This window comes from Geotrypetes seraphini, chromosome 5, assembly GCF_902459505.1.
Source record: "Geotrypetes seraphini chromosome 5, aGeoSer1.1, whole genome shotgun sequence".
NCBI lineage: Eukaryota > Metazoa > Chordata > Amphibia > Gymnophiona > Dermophiidae > Geotrypetes > Geotrypetes seraphini.
Genome location: NC_047088.1, coordinates 32,230,275 through 32,254,170, shown reverse-complemented (window position 1 = coordinate 32,254,170; position 23,896 = coordinate 32,230,275). Strand labels below are relative to the sequence as shown.

At 45.7% G+C, this 23,896-nt stretch overlaps 1 protein-coding gene across 4 annotated transcripts in view; it reads left to right on the top strand.

Moving 5' to 3' along the window:
- MTM1 (myotubularin 1) overlaps window positions 1–23,896 on the top strand; it is a 179,904-nt gene that overhangs the window by 42,149 nt on the left and 113,859 nt on the right. For all 4 annotated transcript variants that reach the window (XM_033943978.1, XM_033943976.1, XM_033943977.1 and 1 more), the window contains 2 exons: window positions 5,845–5,917; window positions 22,627–22,721. In XM_033943978.1, the coding sequence (XP_033799869.1) occupies window positions 22,644–22,721 (78 nt within the window). In that variant the 5' untranslated portion in view covers window positions 5,845–5,917; window positions 22,627–22,643. The remainder of the gene's footprint in view (window positions 1–5,844; window positions 5,918–22,626; window positions 22,722–23,896) is intronic.

The following is a 23,896-nucleotide window of genomic DNA, read 5'->3' as shown; positions in this document are numbered from 1 at the left end:
ATAAAGACCCGAATGGTCCATCCAGTCTGCTCAACCTGATTCAATCTAAAAATTTATTGGGTTTTTTCTTAGTTATTTCTGTGCAAGAATCCAAAGCTCTGCCCAGTACTGTTCTTAGGTTCTAACTACTGAAGTCTCTGTTAAAGCTCACTCCAACCCATCTACACCAATCCAGCCATTGAAGCCCTCCCCAGCCCATCATCCACCAAATGGCCATATACAGACACAGACCATGCAAGTCTGCCCAGTACTGGCCTTAGTTCTTCAATATTTACTATTATTTTCTGATTCTAGATTCTCTGTGTTCAGGCCTCGCTTTTTTGAACTCCGTCACCATCTTCATCTCCACCTCCTCTCTCGGGAGTGCATTCCAGGCATCCACCACCCTCTCCATAAAGAAGAATTTCCTTACCTTGCTCTTGAGTCTACCACCCCTCAACCTCAAATTATCTCCTCTGGTTTTACCATTTTCCTTTCTCTGGGAAAAGATTTTGTTCTTCGTTAATACCTTTCAAGTACAGTGGTGCCTCACACAACGAACTTAATTGGTTCCAGGAGCAAGTTTGTTATGCGAAAAGTTCGTTATGTGAAACGCGTTTTCCCATAACAATACATGTTAAAAAAAAAAAAATTCGTTCTGTAGCATAAAATATGCTAAGATGACATAAAAAAAGATAAATTTTTTGTTATTATTTTTATTTAGATACATCTAAAAACATAATTGTTTTTTAAAACAACACACATTTTTTAAATTTAAAGACAGACTAAGTAGAGTCTAATTTTACAGTGAGAGAGGGCAGTTAAGCGCAGTGCCATCAGTTATCCTGCCCCTCTCAGTGAATTGCCTGGGATGGAGGGAGGGAGAGAAGAAGGCAGATGATGGAAGTGGGAAGAACTTGTGCCGTCAGCATCAGGCACAAGCGGGAAAGCAGCAGCGGTGAGGGGCTAGAAGTTATCTTCCTTTCATTCATGTCCTTGCCACCCCCGTCCCTTGGTCGGTCCCACAATTTCACAATTTCCTGCATATCTCCTCCCTCCATTCTTGTAGCCCATAATCTCCTCTCCTGACATCTCCCTGTCCTTTTACTTCCACTATCTTCCTATCCCATCTCTATTCCCTTTTGTCCCTCTCCCCATGATCAATCATCTCACCACCTCTCTCTTCCCTCACCCTCAGGGTTCAAGATTGCTTCCACTCTTTTTCCTGTTGTTCTCTCTGCCTATCACCCTATGATTTAGCATCCCTTCTGCCCTTGTCCAATATTTCCCCTTCTCTCCCTCCCTCTCATCCCCTGCTCCAACATACCGTATTTCGACTGCCCTTCCATCCCCAGGCCTGCCAACTTCCACTCATTTACTGCTTTCTCCCACCTCTGCCAAAGCCCGCCCCCTCCCCGCAGTGATCGGCAACACCAGGCACCCCCCCTCAATCGGTGAAACAGGGCCCCCCCTCGATCGTCGAAACAGGGCCGGCGACTGCTTTCTCCCGCTGCTGTTGAAGTCTGTAAACAACTTTAACACAAGCCACGGGGCTCTAACAGTGCGTATGCTGCCAACGGCTTCCTTCCTCCTTCCTCTCCCCTCATGATGTAACTTCCCATTTGGTTGATGGAAGAGGAGGAGGGTAACCGGTAGCGTCACGCACACTGCGCGGAAGGATGCAGCTCGGGTGACTTCGTTGTGTGAAACGAAGTTCGTTGTGGGAAGCAAGACCTGAAGTCCGTTGTGCGCAGCGTTCGCTGTGCGAGGCGTCCGTTATGCGAGGCACCACTGTATTTGAACATCTTAATCATATTTATTTATTTGTTCATTTTTATAGCCCGTCCTCCCCAGAAGCTCAGAACGTGTTACAATAAAATAAAAATTAGGTTCTTGGAAGTTCCCTAACTGTCCCAAAGGCTCACAATCTAGCTAAAGTACCTGAGAAAACAATTATTAAATAGTAAAGATATAATAATTAAAATAATAAAACTAAAATCCATTAAACATATTCAGATAGGAAAGATAGAGATGGAGACTAGATATGTACATCCCAACAAATATTGAGTGAGTAAATTAAATTAAAATTAAAAATTAGAATTAAAAATAAAATATAGAAAATAAACTAAATTCCAGTCTCCCCTGTCCCTGTTTTCCTATAAGGTGTACATATTCAGGGCTTCCAGTCTTTCCTCATACATCTTTTGGCGCAAACCTCCTATCATTTTTGTCGCCCTCCACTGGACTGCTTCAATTCTTTTTGTGTCCTTCACCAGATACGGTCTCCAAAATTGAATACAATACTCCAAGATGGGCCTCACCAATGACCTGTACAGGGGCATCAACACCTTCATTCTTCTACTGGTTACGCCTCTCTTTATACAACCCAGCATCCTTCTGGCAGCAGCCACCACCATGTCGCATTGTTTTTTCGCCTTTAGATCCTCGGACACTATCACCACAATGAATACTTTGGATATGCTGAAAACTTCTTTTAGGTAGGGGCTTTCATGGATCATATATAGGATCCCCTATCTAAGAGTTACTTTGTTCTTAACCTAGTATAATATATTATGCTAGTGTTTAAGCCCGTTATATTAATGGGTGCTAGAATAGATGTGTAGACTTTGAGCAAAATGGGGCGCTGAGGCTTTCTTCTTTCTGTCTCTCTCCATGGCTCTTTGTCTATCTTTCTTTCTGTCTCTCTCCATGGCCCCCCTGTCTGTTTCTTTCTGTCTCTCCATGGCCCCTTGCCTGCCTTTCTGTCTCTCTCCGTGGCCCCCCTGCCTGTCTGCCTGCCTTTCTGCCTCTCTCCGTGGCCCCCTGCCTGCCTTTCTGTCTCTCTCTGTGGCACTCTGCCTGTCTGTCTCTCTCCCTGGCCCCTTGTCTGTTTGTCTCTCTCCCTGCCCCTCTAGCCACCGCCGCCAACTCTGATGTTGATATCGTGCGCTGAGACACTTATGTTTAGTGAACACGTGGTGAAGGCAGCCAGGGACGGGAGAGATGTGCTGAGCTAGAGGTGTGGGGCGGCTGCTGCTGCTGTGCAGGATAGGTAAGTGCAGAACCAGGTGCAGCTCCTCACAGGCCACCTCTGGGGGAGCTGAATAAGTTTTGCAGGATACCGTAGCCCTCAATACCTTGGGGGGAGTGGAGGGAGAGACTGTTGGAAACCGCCCACCTTATTTTTGTGCTCTCTTTCTCATGCGGGTAAATGAGGGGAAGGACTGAATGCGAGTTAGGCGGAAGGAGGGAGCTGAAGACAGACTTTTCCAGTTTGTCTGTTCGCCTGTGAAAAGACTTCTAGTTCTAGGATCACACAGTTTCGGCTTCCTTGCTCGGTGGTGTACTGCGCATGCGGAGACACAGAGGCACAAAGCATGGACGTACGGAGTTTGAAGAATGCTTGTGCGCTAAGGGTTTTATTATAGCGGATAATAAATGCCAATAAAAAAATTTTTCTTGTCTAAACTTGTTACTTAAGGTAATTCACTGGACCAGTGGAGGTTTGCAGGGGGCCTTGGCAGCAGGATGGAATGGACATCTCTGCTGCTGATCTTCAATTTAAAGTTGGGGGGGTGGAAAGGGTTCTGACATGACTTTTCTTTTTAATGGGCACAAATGTACAATGTCCCCTGATGACTCTGCATGTTGTCAGTCACTTTCTCCAATGACCGATCAGATAGGTTTATGGCGGACCTTCACAAAACTCATTTGCATACGAAATTGTTTCAGTATTGATTGCCGTTTTCAAAGCAGACTATTTACTGGCACCACAGCGCCATATAGGATTTTAACAGTGATTTTAGAGCATCTGGCCCCTAGAGACTTGTTACAGACGCTATATTCATAGTAGTTCTGTTTTCTATCTTCACCATTCTCATTGAGATCAGTATGGGAGATTGGTTACAGAGCAGCTCAGACTTGCTAAGAATCATGTGGTGCCAGAAGAAAACAGAGACAGCACTGGCAGCAAGCCTGTGGAGCAAATATAAACATGATGGCAGATAAAGGCCAAATGATCCATCTAGTCTGCCCATCCGCAGTAACCATTATTTCTTTCTCTCTCCGAGAGATCCCACGTGCCTATCCCAGGCCCTTTTGAATTCAGACACAGTCTCTGTCCCCACCACCTCTTCTGGGAGACTGTTCCATGCATCTACCACCCTTTCTTTAAAAAAGAAGGATTGAAAAAACTTGGAAGAGAGACAGCTTCAATGGGTTGGAAGCAGAAACAGGATGGTGAAGACTGACTGCTGTAGATTGGATGAAGATAGGGATTAGGATTAGCTGGAATAGAGTTGGAGGAGAATGTGCTGGGGATTGGAGCTGGGGAACAGGGATAGAGAATGTGTTGGTGGAGATGGGAAAAGAGAATATAGTGAGGGTAAACATGGTGGAACTAGGAAAACACCTGGGACACTGTGCTACCGAGATACAAGCTATACTTCAAAGACAGAGTAGGTCAAAAAGGTGGGGGTATTGCCCTATACATCAAAGAAGGAATTGAGTCTACTGGAGAGAACACGCCAGAAACGAAAAATAAGGTAGAGTCTCTAAGGGCCAAAATTCCGGGGACAAAAGGAACGGAAACAAAGATCGGCATGTACTACCAACCCCCAGGGCAGTCTGAAAAAATTTCTATACCGTTCTCCCAGGGGAGCTCAGAACTGATGGTGACTCCTCTTTCATGTAGATCTGACACACACGTGCAAATAAGAAAGTATACAGTGTAAACTCTGAGGTGGAGAGGTGTTGATCCACTTGAAGCATGGTAACTCCCTGAGCACTCATATACCATGATTGACCAGCTTCTGCCTATGTCCTGTACCAGTGTTCTTCAACCACCGGTCCACAGAAATTTCCTGCTGGTCCACAGGGCCAGCACGTGCATCATGCCCCAAAACAGTGTTCTTCAACCGCCGGTCCACGGTGCAATCGATGCGGTGTTATCTTCGAGCCAGCTCCCTCTTCCTAACTGATTCAGTGCACAAAGCCAAGGGCAGTGGCTCCTACGGGCATCCTGTGCCTGAACCGGAAGCCTTCTTTCTGACATTGCAACATCAGAGGGAAGGCTTTCAGATGAGGCACCGGACGTGCAAGGTGCAATTAGTACTATTATGGGGGCGAGGTCTGGGTGGAGATTGGGTAGAGATGGGCGGGGTCTGGCCCATGACTTAGTCCAGTGTTCTTCAACCGCCGGTCCATGGACCAACGCTGGTCCACAGAATAATTCTTTTATTTCTGCTGGTCCATAGGTGTAAAAAGGTTGAAAAACACTGTCCTATACCACCATGAATATGTTTGCTTCATTTGTGTATGAAAAAATATGTAAAGAAGAGAGAAATGTTGCATATTTCCACATTTGACCTGACAACATAGTAATCTATAAAAACTCATTAGTTCCACATTTTTTAGTCCCTTTTCCAAAATGGGGCAGCTCATTACTTAAGTTGCAATATTCACATACATGATATTTAATATGTTTTGATGGGCAGCAGCTAAAGGTTCCATCCTAATGTGACAGCTCGTAAGGCTGCCATCACTAAGATTGTCATTTTATCAACTTGGCAGTACATAATTTTTCCATCTTGTTGAGGAATTATGTTTTTTCTCCCTCTGGCACACGTGCAATAACTTGCAAATATTTATAGGCATATGCTCAGATAGGCTACTTTCTAACTAGGACATTTTATTCCAGGACAGTTCTGTGCTGTTGACTTTTCTCTCGCCTTTCATTAAAGCTTTTTTAGGCTCTGTGTCAGAATCCACTTGTGAGACTATTATGTGGGACTTCTCCAACTTTGTAAAGAGCTGCATGTACTGACAAATTGCTTTTGCCATTAACACTGATGTTTCTTTTTTAAGACCTCAAGAGATGGTGTTAATCAGCAGCATGAAAACGAAATACCCTCTCTGCAAGGAGAAACCAGAATTACAGGTAAACTTAATTTATTTATTTTTTGCCAGGGAAGACCATGTTTCAGCAATAAGCAACAAAGAAATATGCATTTAATCACATTTCTGAATTGTTTTCCCTTTGCTCCAGGTGATTTAAATAACAGAATACAAATAACTTCCTTTGTATAAGTAAGTAATAAAATATATCAAATAAAACAACTGGCATTGTAACAATGGATCCACCTTTTTCACTGATGAATTCTTCATAGGCTGTATAGTTGAAATTGCACTCGAACATGTTCATCCAGTCTGGTATACTGAGGCATAGGTGTAGAATGGAATAACATGGGGGGAGTGGCCAAAATGGCGGCATTGACCGAGCTTTGAGATCGAGCTCTCATGGCTGTTAGCGTTTTTTTTCCTAGAGCAATTATGCCGCACAAAAGGAAAGGTTTGGTTAAGGCGCCTTCTTCCTCGACGCCGATACCACCTATTAGACAGCAGACGATTGAGCAATTATTGCCTGGTATCTGCATTGGGACTGGCGGAACTAGCCCCGCTTTGGGGAAAGGTAAAGAAGGCCTTACCTCACAGGGGCATGAAATCTCTCTTTCACCACCGCAAACGGAACCACCTCCTTGTCCATCGGATTCAAATGCCCTGGAGGCGGGAACTACCAGTGTTGCTGAGGACGCGCCTGGAGTTCCAGTAGAGGAAGCAGCTGGGGCAGATGAGCTTCTGCCGATGGGAATTAACATTGGGGAGAGGAACCCCTCCAACAAGGTGACTTTAGCAGCAATTTGGCAAATGCTCCAGAAATTGGATAAAGCTGCAGTTAAAACATCAGAGGCTGCTTTGAAGACATCAGAGGAGGTAAAAACTTTGGCTGGTAAAATCGACAATATTTCAAGAGCCTTGGAACATTCTAATACAGAAATGAAAAACTCTATAGTAAATGTGCAATCAGAAGTTCAAGCCTTACAAGCCTTTAAAGTAGCTGCGATTATAGATAATACTATGCTTCAAAGAAAAATATAAAATATTGAGAACTTTAACCACAGACTTAATGCCAGAATTTTGAATTTCCCCAAAGTACCCGGGATTTCATCATATGAGATGTTCAAGAGATATTTGGTGGAAGTTTTAAAATATTCACCAGACAATATTCCTCTATTAAATAAAATATATTATCTTCCACAATCCACTAGAGCGCGGGAAACAATGGAGGGAATTAATCCAAAGGAATGTTAACAACATATCAGCTATTTTGGAAGAGTCTATTTCTGACTCCTCATTGAGAGTGACGCTTCTGATTTCATTTATTTTCCAACAGGACTTGGATTCCTTTATGAAACTCTATTTCCGTTTATCAAAAGAACTGTTTTATGGTAAAAAGATATGGGTATTCCTGGATGTAACTAAGGTTACTCAGGAAAAAAGGAAACAATTTTTGTCCTTGAGACAGAACAAGGCACTTGGGGCATCCTTTTTACTGGCGTACCCTTGTAAATGCGTAGTAAAATTTTCCCAGTTTAAATATATATTTTTTCAGCTGGAGCAGCTAAAATCATTTCTGGAGCTAAAGAAAATTGCTGTTGTTTAGCGGAAATTTAATATAATGCAGAGTATGTTATAGCCTTTTATTGATTACCGTAGTTCTTTTTCCTTTGTGTTTAACTTCTTAATAATAACTGCCCTTACTCCCCTTCATTTTTTTGAGGTCTAAGGAAGCGAGAATTTTATTTTCATATCTGTTTATAAATGTGATGTTTTAACATTTATTCCGGCTGTATTTCTTTAGCAAAAATGTTAGTTTTTTGTAATATATTGAAAATTTCAATAAATAATAAGTATTAAAAAAAAAGAATGGAATAACATGCCAAAAAAGGAGTGGAGAAGGGTCACAAAGTCAAACAACTGTAAGGACAATCAATGTATTAAAACATCATATCATATATCAATATAATACATATATCATGTACATAAAATAACATTATGATTGTGAGTTGGGACAGGAATGGAATATTTCCTGAGTCTTTGAATGTGATGGGTGTCCAAGTAAATGTGAAGAACGAGATGGTGGTTCTGGGGGTTTGCTTGGATACTGCCCTAACAATGGGAAAACAAATTTTGAAGACCATTCAAGGAGGATATGCTCAGCTACATATTTTGCACAGGCTGAAATCTATGTTGGCACCCTATGATTTCAGATCAGTAGTGTAAGATTAGATTGTTGCAACTCGCTTTATCTCGGAATAACGAAGACACAATGTAAGGCATTACAATTGCTGTTGAATTCAGCCATGAGGCTGATTACTGGGGTCTCTAGAATATCCTCGGGGATAGAAAGTAATTTTTTGAAGCTTTGCAACAACTTCCCTGTTCCCCTGTGGATTCTGCTTACCAGGTAGACCGTGTTATGTGTCTAGCATAGATCTGTTGATAAATATGTGAGTGAAATACCATATGCTTCTCAAATTTTGAATATAGTAGGTCTCTAGAATAACCCATATTACACCTGTTTTGAAACAGTTACACTGGCTTCTGGTACAGCAGAGTGCAATATAAGGTGTTATCCATAGTACATTAAGGGCTCCTTTTACTAAGCTGCGGTAGTGTTTTTAGCATGTGCTGCAGATTAGCGCGTGCTGCCCCCGCACTACGCGCCAAAAACTAACGCCAGCTCAATGGTGGCGTTAGCGTCTACTGCATGCGGCATTTCAGCATGCGCTAAAACCGCTAGCACAGCTTAGTAAAAGGAGCCCTAAGTTTTATATCAGATAGCCCCAGTGTATTTTCAAACATTACTGGAAATATATCGCCCAGGAAGAATGTTGAGGTCCGAGGGTGGGATGAGATTGACGGTGACTAGGGAATTGGGAGTGCACTATGCTGTGACGAGGGCTAATGTGAAAATGTGGAATGTATTAACAGGGAACTTGCGACTCTGTGCCGATTGTGTACATTTCAAGAAGTTGCTGAAAACATAGTTACAGTATTTGTTAATGCATTTATGTAATATATCTTAGTAGTTAGCGTGAGCACGATGGACCACTGGTCTGACCCAGCAGGGGCAATTCTTATATAAAGTAAGATGTTCTTGTCTTCATAACGACATTTGTCTTAATTATATGTATAAACTTTTGGCTAAAGCACAAGTTAATGTATTTAACTAAATATAGAAAAGAACTCTAAACATCGGGCTTTTAGCTGTGAGCACTTGAGATCGTTTAGAGTTCTCTTCTATATTTAGTTAGATACATTAACTTGTGCTTTAGCCAAAAGTTTATGCAAGTTTAGTATGAGTCACAAAAATTTATAGGATTATTAATTATATGTATGTCTAATTGGAAACTGCTTAGTAATAGACGGTATATAAATTTTAAAAATAAATAGCCTGTATCGTGACTGATTGTTCAAAAGTGTTTTCATTTAGTGGGATCTTGGAAAGGAGTGTGGTTGGTGAGAAGGAACTAATCATATAGCGTGTAGTGCTTTTCTTTGGAACCTTGTGCTCTTCTGGGATGGGATTCTTTTGGAATTGGGTGGTACTTTGGAACTGGGGAGGGGGGTTGCTACTGATATTGCTGGTGTATTTTGGTGGTAGGGGGGGTTTGTACCTGGGTTACATTATGTTGTGGTTCTGGGATTATCAGAACACAGATCACCGAGCCTTCCTGTTGTGGTAGGGTTGCTGGTACTGGGCTGCATCCTCTAGATGAGTGGTAGTTGGGGGGGGGATGTTGTTCATTGTTGTATCATGTTCTTTGCTTGGAGTCTTGTTTATTGAAAATTTAATAAACTGTTTCAACACTAATTTAGTGGAGTAGTGGGATTCCTCACATTTTATGAACTTGAACAAGACAAAACCAAACTCCTTTGTTTGGGAAGTCATCTTCTCGAATAGTTAAGTAGAGGAATAAATATTGGTGGTCTCCATTTTGTTTTTGAAAATTCCCTGAAAGTTCTAGAAGGTATACTTGGACCCATCACTTTTAGTGAAATTCAGGTTAATGTTTTAATCCAAAAACATTTTTTTTTTTTGGAGGGTAGTTAAATCACCTTCATAGGATTAGAAGTTACTTTCAGCTGGACCAAGTTAAAATCCTTCTCCAAGCTTATATTCTGACCCAGTTAGATTACTACAACAGTCTATATATGGGATGTGCCCAGACACTTTTTAATTAAATTATAAACTCTTCAAAATACATCTGGGGCTCCTTTTACGAAGCCGCGTTAGCGGCTTTATTGCACGGGACTTTTCATCACATGCTAACCCCCGCGCTAGCCGAAAAACTACTGCCTGTTCGAGGAGGTGACAGCGGCTTGCGCGGCCAGCAGTTTAGCGCGTGCTATTACGTGCGTTAAACCGCTACTGCGGCTTCGAAAAAGGAGCCCCAAATTATTGTGTCATGCAAGTAACTTTGAGAAAATTATTCCACTGTTGTTAAAGTTATATTGAATTCCTGTAGAATATTGTGCTGTGTTTAAGTTTGATTTTTAAGATTCTCCAAGGTCAGGCTCCTCCTTATTTTGTCAAGTTTCAAGTTCAAGTTTATTAAAAATTTGTTGTACACGCAATGTCAAATTCTTCAATGCGTATGACAGTTTAAAATTAGGAAACAAACAATAAAACAACTTTATACAAATAAACTTACAGTGTATACGTACAAATAATTACCAGTACAAAAGGAAAGGAGGGTGAACTACAATCTTTAAAGAAAATAGAAATACATTTAGGGAAAAAAACAACTGGAGGGTAATAAAAATTAATCTTGAAAGCATGGCTAAACCTGGAGTAGAGGTAAAGGAGATTATGACCTATACGTAAAGTCTGATTAAAATTAAGTATTAGAGCATATGCATTAATGAGAGAAGAATTATGCTATCTATGTCTCAAATGCATCCCTATACAAGTATCTTTTTAAAGATTTTTTAAATTTTTCTAGTGAGGATTCACCACGTAAGTAAATTGGTAAGTTGTTCCAGATCTGGGGTGCTATAACCAAAAAGATAGTAGATCTCCTAGTACCTATTACTTTTAAAGAAGGGAAAGTCAGCAGATGTTGTTCTTTTGATCTAAGTGTCCTGACTGGAAAATATGGTATTAGAAGGCGATCCAGAAATATTGGTGCATTAGTTTGTTGGATTTTAAAGGTTATCAGTGCGATTTTATAAATTATTCTATGCGAGATTGGTAGCCAGTGTGCTTTTTGTAACAGAGGTGTGACATGATCATATTTTTTTTGAATTAGTAATAATTTTTATTGCTGTATTTTGTATGATTTGTAGGCTTCTTATTTCTTTCTGGGTTATACCATGATACAATGTATTGCAGTAATCAAGCCTAGAAATGACCAAAGAATGAATGAGAATGTTAAGAGCTTCTGGTTTTAAGACTTTTGTTAAGGATCTGATAAGATGTAACTTATAGAAACAACTTTTAACCACTGAACTAATCTGATCATGAAAGGATAGTTCTTGATCTAATAACACTCCCAGTATTTTCGTTGTTGTCCAGTTAATATCATTTCTAAAGTATCCTAGATCAGTGTTCTTCAACCTTTTTGCACCCGTGGACCGGCAGAAATAAAATAATTATTTTGTGGACCAGCAAACTACTAGGACTAAAATTTAAAAACCCCGTTTACGCCCCATCTCCGCGAGCTCGGTCCCCGCAAACCATCTGATCCCATCTGCACAAGCTGCAGTTATGATTTTATATTGAACGTATTTTATTAAAGTATAAAAAGAAACAATATTCTGAACAATTGTGATTTTATAAATACAAATATACAGAGCACCTACCAGCAAAACCCCTGTCTCCCCTCCCCTTCACATATATCCCCTCTACTATCAAGAAAACTGAACAAGCCAAGTTATTATAGAATGCTACATAGAAATATCATGCTAACAGAATACTGCAGTCCCCAGTTATGTCTCTAGCAGGATATATATTTCAAATCTGATATATTCTAATGACAAAATAGAAATAAAATTATTTTTTTCTACCTTTTGTTGTCTCTGGTTTCTGCTTTCATCTTCTTTTCACTCTTTTCCTTCCAGCATCTGCCTGTTTCATCCAATGTCTGCCCTCTCCCCCTTCCATATGTATCTGACTTCTTTCTATGCCCCTCTTCCTTGTCCATCCAGCCTGTTCCTCCTCTCTCCTTTTTACATCATTCATTCCAGCTTCACTGCCTTCTTCATTTTTATCTCTCCTACACCAGATCTAGCATCTTTATCCCTCTTTCATTTCTCTGCTGACCCCCTTTCCAGCATCACTCTCTCTACTTTCTCATTCTTCTCTCTCCCCTTTCCCTCATCTGATCTCTCCATTCCACCCTGACCCCCTTCCCCTCCTGTAATCTCCCTGTCAGCTGTTTCCTTCCTTTTTTCTTTCTCCTTCCCTCCTTCCTTTTTTTCCTTCTCCCTTCCCTCCTACCTCTATCCAACATTAACTCGCTTCCCATCCCTTTCCCTCCTCCCCTCCCAGCAGCATCTCTCCTTCTTCTCCCTTCCCTCCTCCCTCTATCCAACATTAACTCTCTTCCCATCCCTTTCCCTCCTCCCCTCCCAGCAGCATCTCTCCTTCTAACTCTCTCCAAGTCCAGTAACAGCTCTCCCTTTATCCAGCAGCTTCCCTGCCTCCTACAGTGGCTGTCTCCCTTTCCAGCAGCTCTCAGTACTTGCCTGCAGGAAGTTGCCGGTAAATCACTGCCCTGGCAAGTAGGAGAGCTGGTGGGAGGGGGGGAAGTCACTGTGAAGGCTCCCCAGGATCTTGCTCACACACGCTGACCATCTCCCTCCACCTGCACCTGTATCTGCAGCTCTCTCCATTCTACTTGTAACTTCCCCGCGGCCCTCTTCAGCAACTCGGCAGGGGCGGCGATCAAGACAAGCTGCCGACGTTGGGACCTTCACTCTCTGAGTCCCGCCTATTTTGTTTCAACTTCCTGTTTCCGAACAGGCGAGACTCAGAGAGGGAAGGCCCCGACGTCGGCAGCCTATCTTAATCGCCTGAGGCTGGGAGGAACATTAATGAGCAGGAACCGCAGTCGGCAGGAAATTTAACTGCCGACTTGATCTCGCTGGCCCTGTGCGGACCGGCAGAAATTTTCTGCGGACTGGCGGTTGAAGAACTGTGTCCTAGATGGTTGTGGCAAGGAAAAATCTGATATTACATTTTCATGTTGCTAAAGGGATGAGATATAAAAGAGTGTTTGTTTAATCTTTTGCATATCAAACGGCTTTAACTTGGAATACTTTGCCATTTGAAATTAGATCTCAAGTTGACTACATGACTTTTGAAAAAAGCTGAAGACTTATTTGTTTAAGAAATCCTTTGGTACTTAAGCTGCATTTTGCTGTTAACTATTTTACAACAATTTACTATTTTGTATCTTAGGAATGTCTAGTTCAGTGGTTCTTAAATCTGTCCTGGGGGACCTCCAGCCAGTCGAGTTTTCATTATATGCATGAGACATATTTGCATATAATAGAGGTATTCAGACAACAAAAGGCACCCCTGTACTTTCACTAATCTTAACAGTTCTGAGATGTGCTCAGAACTGTTGTCAGGTAGAAAGACCACAAACGGGGTCAAGCCCCTAAATGCAGCTTCCTTATTCTATCATTGCACAGCAGACAGTCTTTAGAGATACCATGTCAATAAACCATTATCCCAGGACAAGCAGGCAGCATATTTGACCAAGCACAATTTAGACTAATCGTCCAATCCCTAGTCTTAGGTCTGCTGGATTATTGCAACTCCCTATATCTTCCTTGTCCAGCCACTATGATAAAACAACTCCAGACCATACAAAACACCGCCCTCAGATTGATCTACTCACTCAAAAAATATGATCACATAACAACTGCCTTCTTAGACTCTCACTGGCTACCCATACAAGCACGAATCCAATTCAAATTCTACTGCCTGATATTCAAAGCATTACACGGCTCTTCCCCCTCCTATCTAAATAACCGCTTAAACCAAATCTCCACCTCAAGACACAGAAGAACATCGAACCCTTTCGCCTTCCCCCCACTCAAAGGCACACAACGCAAGAAAATGTTTGACAACCTTCTAGCAACACAAGCAGCAAAAATCAACCATTCCATCTCCAATCTTATGACAATATCAGACAACTTCAAAACATTCAGAAAAGAAATCAAAACCCTGCTTTTCAAAAAATTCATCCAAATATCTTAACCCCTCCTCTTTTACCTCCAGAAGATTCACCTACCTTCAGATAACCTTCCCCCAAATTACCCACCTTAACACCTTCCAATTAAACAAATACCATAAATAGATTGTAACCTACCCTCTCTAACTGAATTCCATATGTATTTTTCATACAGTTCTTCACTGTCAGTTTAATTTCCATCCTATAAATTCACATAGAATTTTTCTTTTTTCAACCATCTTTATTTTCTCTTCTTTATTAATTTCCAGGTACTTTAGTTAGATTGTGAGCCTTCGGGACAGTAAGGGAATTTTTTAAATACCTTCTTACTTCTCATTTATAATCTTAATGTATATTTTCTTCAAACCGCTTAGAACCTAACGGATGTAGCAGTATATAAGAAATAAATTACATTACATTACATTACATTACATATTCTTAACACATGGGTGACGTCACCGACGGAGCCCTCGGTACGTAGAGAATGACACGGTGAAAAAATTGGTCCCCGTCACCGCCCCGTCCCCGTCTCACCATCCCCGTCACCGCCCCGTCCCCGTCTCACCATCCCCGTCACCGCCCCGTCCCCGTCTCACCATCCTCTTCACCGCCCCGTCACCGCCACTGCCACCCCATTCACCGCCCCGTCACCGCCACTGCAATCCCATTCACTTTTCTTTATTTACGTATAAAGGAAACATTCTTTAAAACTTTAAAACTTAGTTAAATATTAGTTAATAACTATACAAAAACAAAACACGCAGAGAAAAAATTAATTAATATAAATTCCCTGACTTCCCTGCACTGTCCCCCCTTGAAGGTCTGTCCCCATCCTGAAAGCCTGATGCCCCCACCCCGACGTCCGATACATCCCTCCCCCCGAAGGACCGCCGACTCCCCAACAATATCGGGCCAGGAGGGAGCCCAAATCCTCCTGGCCACGGCGACCCCCTAACCCCACCCCGCACTACATTACGGGCAGGAGGGATCCCAGGCCCTCCTGCCCTCGACGCAAACCCCCCTCCCCCCAACGACCGTCCCCCCCCAGCTTCAAAATGATGCCTGAAGTTACCTTGGGGGTTCTGAGCACTATTAATTTTAATTTATTACAGCACTCCAGAAATATTTTTCTAATTGTTTTAACTTGGAAAAGCGAACCAGGATTGTCTTAATGAAAGGCTTATGTTCTGCACTGCAGCCCTCCTGCCCTCGACGCAAACCCCCCTCCCCCCAACGACCGCCCCCCCCAGCCGACCCGCGACCCCCCTGGCGACCCCCACGACCCCCCCACCCCCCTTCCCCGTACCTTTGGTAGTTGGCCGGACAGACGGGAGCCAAAACCGCCTGTCCGGCAGGCAGCCAACGAAGGAATGAGACCGGATTGGCCCATCCATCCTAAAGCTCCGCCTACTGGTGGGGCCTAAGGCACATGGTCGGGTTGGGCCCATGTGCCTCAGGCCGCGCCCCCAGGTGGGACCTAAGGCTCCAGGGCCTATTCTGATTGGCCCACGCGCCTTAGGCCCCACCAGTAGGCGGAGCTTTAGGATGGATGGGCCAATCCGGCCTCATTCCTTCGTTGGCTGCCTGCCGGACAGGCGGGTTTGGCTCCCGTCTGTCCGGCCAACTACCAAAGGTACGGGGAAGGGGGGTGGGGGGGTCGTGGGGGTCGCCAGGGGGGTCGCGGGTCGGCTGGGGGGGCGTTCGGAGGTTCTTGGGGGGGGCGGTCGTTGGGGGGGAGGGGGGTTTGCGTCGAGGGCAGGAGGGCCTGGGATCCCTCCTGCCCGTAATGTAGTGCGGGGTGGGGTTAGGGGGTCGCCGTGGCCAGGAGGGTTTGGGCTCCCTTCTGGCCCGATATTGTCGGGAAGTCGGCGGTACTTCGGGGTGGGGGTGCGAGTGGTCCTGCCGGGGGGGGGATGTATCGGACGTCGGGGAGTCGGCCGGGCAAGAGGGCTTGGGCTCCCTCTTGCTCCGATCGCGGGTGCGGGTGGGAGCGCGTGCGAGCGGTCGTTCGGGGTGGGGGTGCGAGCGGTCCTGCTGGGGGGGTGAATCGGGCGTCGGGCGGTAAATAGCGGTTCCTAGAAGGGGGTACATTGGCCCGCGGGGACAAACCTGTTCACCGTTTCCGCGGTCGGTGAATGGCCTTGTCCCCGTCACCGCAGCGACTGCTAGTTTTCTTCCCCGTTTTCGGCGGTGACCCGCGGCTTAAATGCGGTGGCCGCGGGTAAACCGTCACCGTGTCATTCTCTATCGGTACGGACCTTTTTAACTAGAAGTTTCTAGTTGGCCGCACCGCGCGTGCGCGAGTGCCTTCCCGCCCGACGGAGGAGTGCGTGGTCCCCAGTTTCTTCGTTTCCGCGGAGCGAAGAAGACGCGTGTATTTTTTCAACGGCCGTTGAAATCACTTTTTCGCCTTCCCGCTCGCGTTTTTTTCCTAATTTTTTCTCTCTTTACCTTCGGGTTTATTTTTTCTTTCATTTGCAAAAAAAAAAAAAAAAAAAAACTTTCATTTTTTTCCTTTTCCTTTCGTTTTTGCCCCGGCGGGGCCTGTTGCCATTATACAGGCCTCGGACTTCGATTTTGCGGAGGCTATCTTCCCCTTCATGCCCCCGCAGGTCGGTTTTAAGAAGTGCCAGCGGTGTGCACGCCCGATCTCCGTTTCTGACCCACACAATTGGTGTTTGCAGTGTCTGGGTCCGGAGCATCGGGCGGACTCCTGCACCCGCTGTGCCACTCTGCAAAAACGAACACTTAAAAACCGAAGAATCCAACAAACTCTTCTCTTCGGCACCGAGTCGGCGATGGACTCCTCACCTTCAACGGCGGTACCTCAAAAATCGGCACCGTCGACCTCGGCACCGACCGACCCCGCATCGGCGCCGCTGGCGCCAGGTAAGCCGGCTAAGAAGCCTTCCTCTTCCCTCGAGCGCCCTCCAGCTACGGTGGCGACACCGTCCCTACCGGCATCGCACCGGTCCCGCAAACGCTCCGCCCCGATATCGGTGAGTGCCTCGTCATCGGCCTCCTCATCGCCGGGGCGTGGAGCGGCATCCAAGGAACCGAAGAAAAAGAAAGCGGTTCCGATGCCACCCCTAGATGACCGTATCTCGGTCATTCTACAAGCTCAGCTTCAGGAACAGTTGAAGAAACAACTTGAACAACTGTTACCCTCTATCCTGGCACCGCTCCTTCCGGTACCAGACCGGCCCGAGCCCCGCACCGAGCCCCCGGTGTCCACTCCTTCGGTACCGGTAAACACCTCTATGCCGATCCTTTCGGCTCAACAACTTCACGCCGATCCGGTGGTTCATTCTCAGACCACTGTGGATCCTCCTCGGCACCAGGCGGTACGGCATTCTTCTCGGGACCGAGAACGACGCCGATCGTCCTCCCCTGGTACCGTTTCAGTGCGCTCTGGTAAGTCTTTGTCCAAGACTCGCCACACCGCGCCCTCCACCCCGGTGTCTCGACATGCACCAGAGGTCAGAGACCCTGATTTGTGGGAGGAGACTCCCCTCGGTACCGAGGAGGATCCCTCCTCATCTGATGAGGAACCATCGGCACCCGATGCCACCTCTAAACCAGAGCAGTCCTCATTCACTAAATTTCTGAGAGAAATGTCTGCTGCCCTGTCCCTTCCACTAGAATCTGACTCGAAAAAGTCTCAAGCCTTTCTAGAGGCTTTAGACTTTGAGCAACCTCCTAAGGAGTTCCTCAAGCTTCCCGTACATGACATCCTACGGGAAACGTTCTACAAGAACTTGGAAACTCCCCTCACGGTACCGGGAGCCCCCCGTAAGCTGGACAACCTTTACCGGGTCATCCCTATACCTGGATTTGACAAATCTCAATTGCCCCATGAGTCCCTTTTAGTGGAATCCACTTTGAAAAAGACTCAGGGCTCCAGTGTCTATGCCTCTACCCCTCCTGGCAGAGAAGGTAAGACCATGGACAAATTTGGCAAGAGGCTTTACCAAAATGCCATGCTGGCCAACAGGGCAAACAACTATTCCTTCCATTTTTCTTTCTACCTAAAACACTTGGTCCAACAACTGTCTACCCTTCAGAAGTACCTTCCTGAGCGCAAGGTCCCGCTATTCCAACAACACATCTCTGGTCTTCTCCAGATGCGAAAATACATGGTCCGCTCAATATACGACTCCTTCGAGCTCACCTCTCGGGCCTCTGCCATGGCCGTAGCCATGCGTCGACTAGCCTGGCTCAGAGTCTCCGACCTGGACATCAACCACCAGGATCGTTTGGCCAACGCCCCCTGTCTCGGGGATGAACTCTTTGGAGAGTCCCTGGATTCCACCACCCAGAAACTCTCGGCCCATGAGACCAGGTGGGACACCTTGATCAAGCCAAAAAAGAAGGCTCCGCCTGCTCGACCCTATCGGCCTCAATCATCTTACCAGCGGAGGTTCTCAGCCAGGCCACTCAATCCGCCCCCCCAACAATCTCGGCGACCTCGTCAACAGCAGCACCATGCCCAGGCTCGATCTCAGGCCACTCAACCCTCTAAGCCGCCTCAGCCTGCTAAACAGTCTCAGCCCTTTTGACTCTTCTCTCCAGGGCATAGCCAGTCATCCTCCCTCACTGCCTCTTCCACAGCCTATCGGGGGTCGTCTCACCATTTTCTCCAGCCGTTGGGAAGTCATCACGTCGGACCAGTGGGTCCTCAACATCATCCGCCACGGCTACTCTCTCAACTTCCAGACTCTTCCGCCAGACAACCTTCCCGTAGAGTCTGCTTCACACTCATCTCAAACCCCCCCTCCTCCTGAGGGAGGTTCAATCCCTCCTCCTTCTCAATGCCATCGAAGAAGTACCTCCAGATCAAAGGGGTCAGGGATTCTACTCCCGCTACTTCCTGGTTCCCAAAAAGACGGGAGACCTCCGTCCCATTCTCGATCTCAGGGACCTCAACAAGTGTCTGGTCAAGGAGAAGTTCAGAATGCTCTCCCTTGCCACGCTTTACCCTCTTCTCTCTCAACACGACTGGCTATGTTCCCTGGACCTCAAAGAGGCCTACACTCACATCTCCATCAATCAGAGTTCTCGCCGCTACCTGCGGTTCCAGGTACTGCACCACCACTATCAGTACAAGGTGCTACCGTTCGGCCTCGCCTCCTCACCCAGGGTCTTCACCAAGTGCCTTATAGTGGTAGCGGCCTTCCTCAGGTCTCACAACCTCCAGGTGTTCCCCTACTTGGACGATTGGTTGGTGAAAGCACCTTCATCTCAACTCGCGCTACAAGCTACTCATCACACCATCTCTCTCCTCCACCTCCTGGGGTTCGAGATCAACTACCCCAAGTCGCATCTGCTTCCCACCCAGCGACTTCAATTCATTGGAGCAGTTCTGGACACCACGCTCATGAGGGCTTTTCTCCCCTCCGATCGCCAGCGGACCCTCCTCCATCTCTGCCGTCAGGTGCTCATGCATCCCTCCATTCCTGCCCGACAGATGATGGTCCTCCTGGGTCACATGGCCTCGACGGTGCATGTCCTTCCTCTGGCACGTCTCCACCTTCGTACGCCTCAGTGGACTCTCGCCACCCAATGGTCACAGACTACGGATCTTCTTTCTCATCCCATCTCTGTGACATCATCTCTTCAGCAATCTCTCCAATGGTGGTTGAACTCCTCAAATCTTTCCAGGGGTCTACTTTTTCATCTGCCCCCCCACTCTATGATCATCACCACAGATGCGTCCCCCTACGCGTGGGGAGCTCACCTGGGAGATCTACGCACCCAGGGACTTTGGACCCCACAGGAGCGTCGTCATCACATCAATTTCCTGGAACTCAGAGCCATGTTCTACGCCCTCAAGGCTTTCCAACATCTTCTCTGCCCTCAAGTCCTCCTCCTGTGCACAGACAATCAAGTCGCCATGTACTACATAAACAAGCAAGGCGGCACCGGATCTCGCCCCCTTTGTTTGGAGGCTCTGCGCATCTGGACCTGGGCCACGGACCGCAATCTCTTTCTCAGGGCGGTCTATATCCAGGGCGAACAGAACTCTCTGGCCGACAATCTCAGCCGCATCCTTCAACCTCACGAGTGGACGTTGGACCCTCCGACTCTGCTATCCATCTTTGCTCGATGGGGCACTCCGCAGGTGGACCTCTTTGCAGCACCTCACAATCATCAGCTGCCCCAATTCTGTTCCAGACTCTTCTCTCCTCACCGTCTGGCTCCGGATGCATTCCTGCTCGATTGGAGGGATCGGTTCCTGTATGCCTTCCCTCCACTTCCTCTGATGTTGCGGACCTTGTCCAAACTCCGCAAGGATCACGCCACCATGATTCTTATCGCACCTCGGTGGCCTCGCCAACACTGGTTCTCACTCCTGCTCCAACTCAGCTCCAGGGAACCCATTCTACTTCCTGTGTTTCCTACTCTACTTACGCAGCAGCATCAGTCTCTACTGCATCCCAATCTGTCTTCGCTCCACCTGACAGCTTGGTTTCTCTCGGGCTGACCTCTCCGGAGAATCTATCTCAACCGGTCCGCCTCATTTTGGACGCCTCCAGGAAACCGGCCACTCTCCAATGTTACCATCAGAAGTGGACCAGATTCTCCTCGTGGTGTCTCCGGCATCGTCAAGAACCCACCTCCTTAGCGGTGGAAACTGTCTTGGAATATTTGCTCTCACTGTCCAATGCTGGCCTCAAAACTACCTCCATCAGAGTCCACCTCAGTGCCATCACTGCGTTTCATGAGCCTATTCTCGGAAAACCCCTCACGGCTCATCCTCTGGTTTCCAGATTTATGAGAGGGCTCTTCAATATCAAACCGCCTCTCAAGCCTCCTCCTGTCGTCTGGGACCTGAATGTGGTTCTCTCAGCCCTCATGAAACCTCCGTTTGAGCCTCTTGCCACAACTTCGCTCAGGCTTCTTACCTGGAAGGTGCTTTTCCTAATTGCCATCACCTCTGCCAGGAGGGTTAGCGAACTGCATGCACTGGTTGCCGACCCACCTTTCACTGTTTTTCACCATGACAAGGTTGTTCTGCGTACCCACCCTAAATTCCTTCCCAAGGTGGTCTCGGCTTTTCACCTTAACCAGTCCATTGTGCTGCCCGTCTTCTTCCCTAAGCCTCACTCGCATCCTGGGGAACAGGCGTTGCACACGCTGGATTGTAAGCGTGCCCTTGCTTACTATCTTGATCGTACCAGAGCTCACCGGACATCCCCTCAGCTATTTTTGTCTTTCGATCCCAACCGTTTGGGTCGTCCTGTCTCCAAACGGACACTTTCCAATTGGCTTGCTGCCTGTATTGCTTTCTGCTACGCTCGGGCCGGTCTCTCACTGGAAGGAACTGTCACGGCCCACAGGGTCCGAGCTATGGCTGCTTCTGTAGCTTTCCTCCGCTCCACGCCCATCGAGGAAATCTGCAAGGCGGCCACTTGGTCCTCAGTTCACACATTCACTACTCACTACTGTCTGGATGCATTCTCCAGACGGGATGGACACTTCGGCCAATCTGTGTTACAAAATTTATTTTCCTAATGGCCAACCATCCCACCTCCCTCTTTGTTAGCTTGGAGGTCACCCATGTGTTAAGAATATGCTGCCTGCTTGTCCTGGGATAAAGCACAGTTACTTACCGTAACAGGTGTTATCCAGGGACAGCAGGCAGATATTCTTACGTCCCACCCACCTCCCCGGGTTGGCTTCTTAGCTGGCTTATACTAACTGGGGACCACGCACTCCTCCGTCGGGCGGGAAGGCACTCGCGCACGCGCGGTGCGGCCAACTAGAAACTTCTAGTTAAAAAGGTCCGTACCGAGGGCTCCGTCGGTGACGTCACCCATGTGTTAAGAATATCTGCCTGCTGTCCCTGGATAACACCTGTTACGGTAAGTAACTGTGCTTTACAGTTTGTTTCTTTGAAAAATATAAACTTTCTCAAATCCCTTCACTGGGTACTTAGCTGAGGTTGCTGAAATGATCTTCAAAAGCAAGCAGTATCTGATTCTGATGCGTTTCGCCAGACTGGCTTCCTCAGAGAATCCACAATCCAATCCAATCCTTAATCTTATATATCGGACCATTCCGAAAAGGGACTCGATCCGGTTAACAAAATTAGCCCAGAAGAAAATAGGAAAACAATAATTGGACAGGAAGTTCATCTATTACAAACCCTTATTTGTTAGCTAAAAATTTCTTAAACAGATACGTCTTCAAAGTTTTTCTAAAAGATGTCAAAGAGGAGAGGTCATTCCAGATTTTTACCAAGTAGTCATCTTCTTCCTGCTCCTGATGAAGGAATGGAGCCTGTTTGCTTTATTCATAATCTGAGCCAAAAACACTAATTACAACTAAGCGGTTAAGAGAGGCTCTCAAACATGCTACTCTTTGTAGGAATGGAACTGAAAGTGGTACTAGTAAGTGCCATGCCTTAATCTTGGCTGTATCCTTCTGTCATTCATTATCTTTTGCATTCTTATTTGATGCTTTTTTATTATGCAAAAATAATTTTTTAACACCTCCCCTTCATTTGACATCTGTTTTCTCCCTTATATGTAGAATAACTATGTTTCCTTTTTAACAGATAAGGATGTTATCTTTATGTGTCCATTCAATGGCCCCATTAAAGGAAGAGTATACATTACAAACTATAGGCTGTACTTCAGAAGTGAGGAATTGGTGAGTAGTGTATAAGGCATTTTAATGAAATAGCATATGGTTTATGTATTATATAGTCATCATTTTGCTGAATACATCATGAAAATAGCAATAACAATTATGGGAGCCTAAAGAAAAAGTTTATAAAAATGGGTTCCATAAGTTATGGGGCTCATAATAATAAAAAAAAAAAAAATGTCTACAAAGTGGCCTAAATGGATACTTGGACGATCAAAAAGCCTGATCGTCCAAGTACCCATAATCAAAGCTGGTTTTAGACGTATCTAAAACAAGCTTAGGCCTTTCCCCTGCTTCTAAACGCATAGAGCGAAAAGAGGCGTTTTTAGAAGAGGGGAAAGGGCGGGAGGTGGACTGACCTAGACATAGTCGTACAGAAAGTATAACCAAAACTTAAAACAGGCTGCCTAGTCGGCATTTTAGACCAAGTCAAAACAGGTAGAAATGCTGAAGAAGGGGCTGCTGAGCTGATCATGGTTGCTACGATAAGCACAGCGGCCCCGGCAACCTGCCCACCCTCCACCGCAACCATCGCAGCAGGAGAGATGGCTCACCCCTCTTTCGCCTAAAAGCTATTGTGTTGGGCGTTTGGGACTTATGCTTTTTTTTGGTTGATTATATGTTGTTAGTGTAGACGTAGTGGTGATCTGGGCGTTTAAACAGCTGAACGTAGAGGCAGGCCATTATCAAAAAAAACCCTCCTTTTGTACTTTTTGTTTGAGAATGGACATTTTCCTTGCTTCTACTTTCAGCATTTAGGGCCTAGGCCAAAAGGTGACTTAGACGTTTTTTTTAATTATGCCCCTCTACGTCTTTTTTAAACAAATATAACATATGTTGGAAGATGTCAGTTGTGTGAAATAGTTTTGGGATTGCAGTCTGAATCTATAAGATTGATGATAGGTGTTGAGCGAAACAATAGCCGCTGTGATGAAGGCTTGGCACCCTGGTGGCTGTATGTTTAACAGATTTATAAGAATTGTGTCTGGGAATATTTTGGGCAGAGAGAACAAAGATCTTTCTGTTGCAATGCTGATGTGGCATGTTTGTAGGAAAATAAGTTAACTAACAGAATATCAGAAGTTAAAACAGTTTTTGGGTTGACCAGTGTTACAATGTTTCTTTTGGTAAAATGAAAGTTGGGATGGCCATCCTGATTGGTAAGACTGGAGTCTATA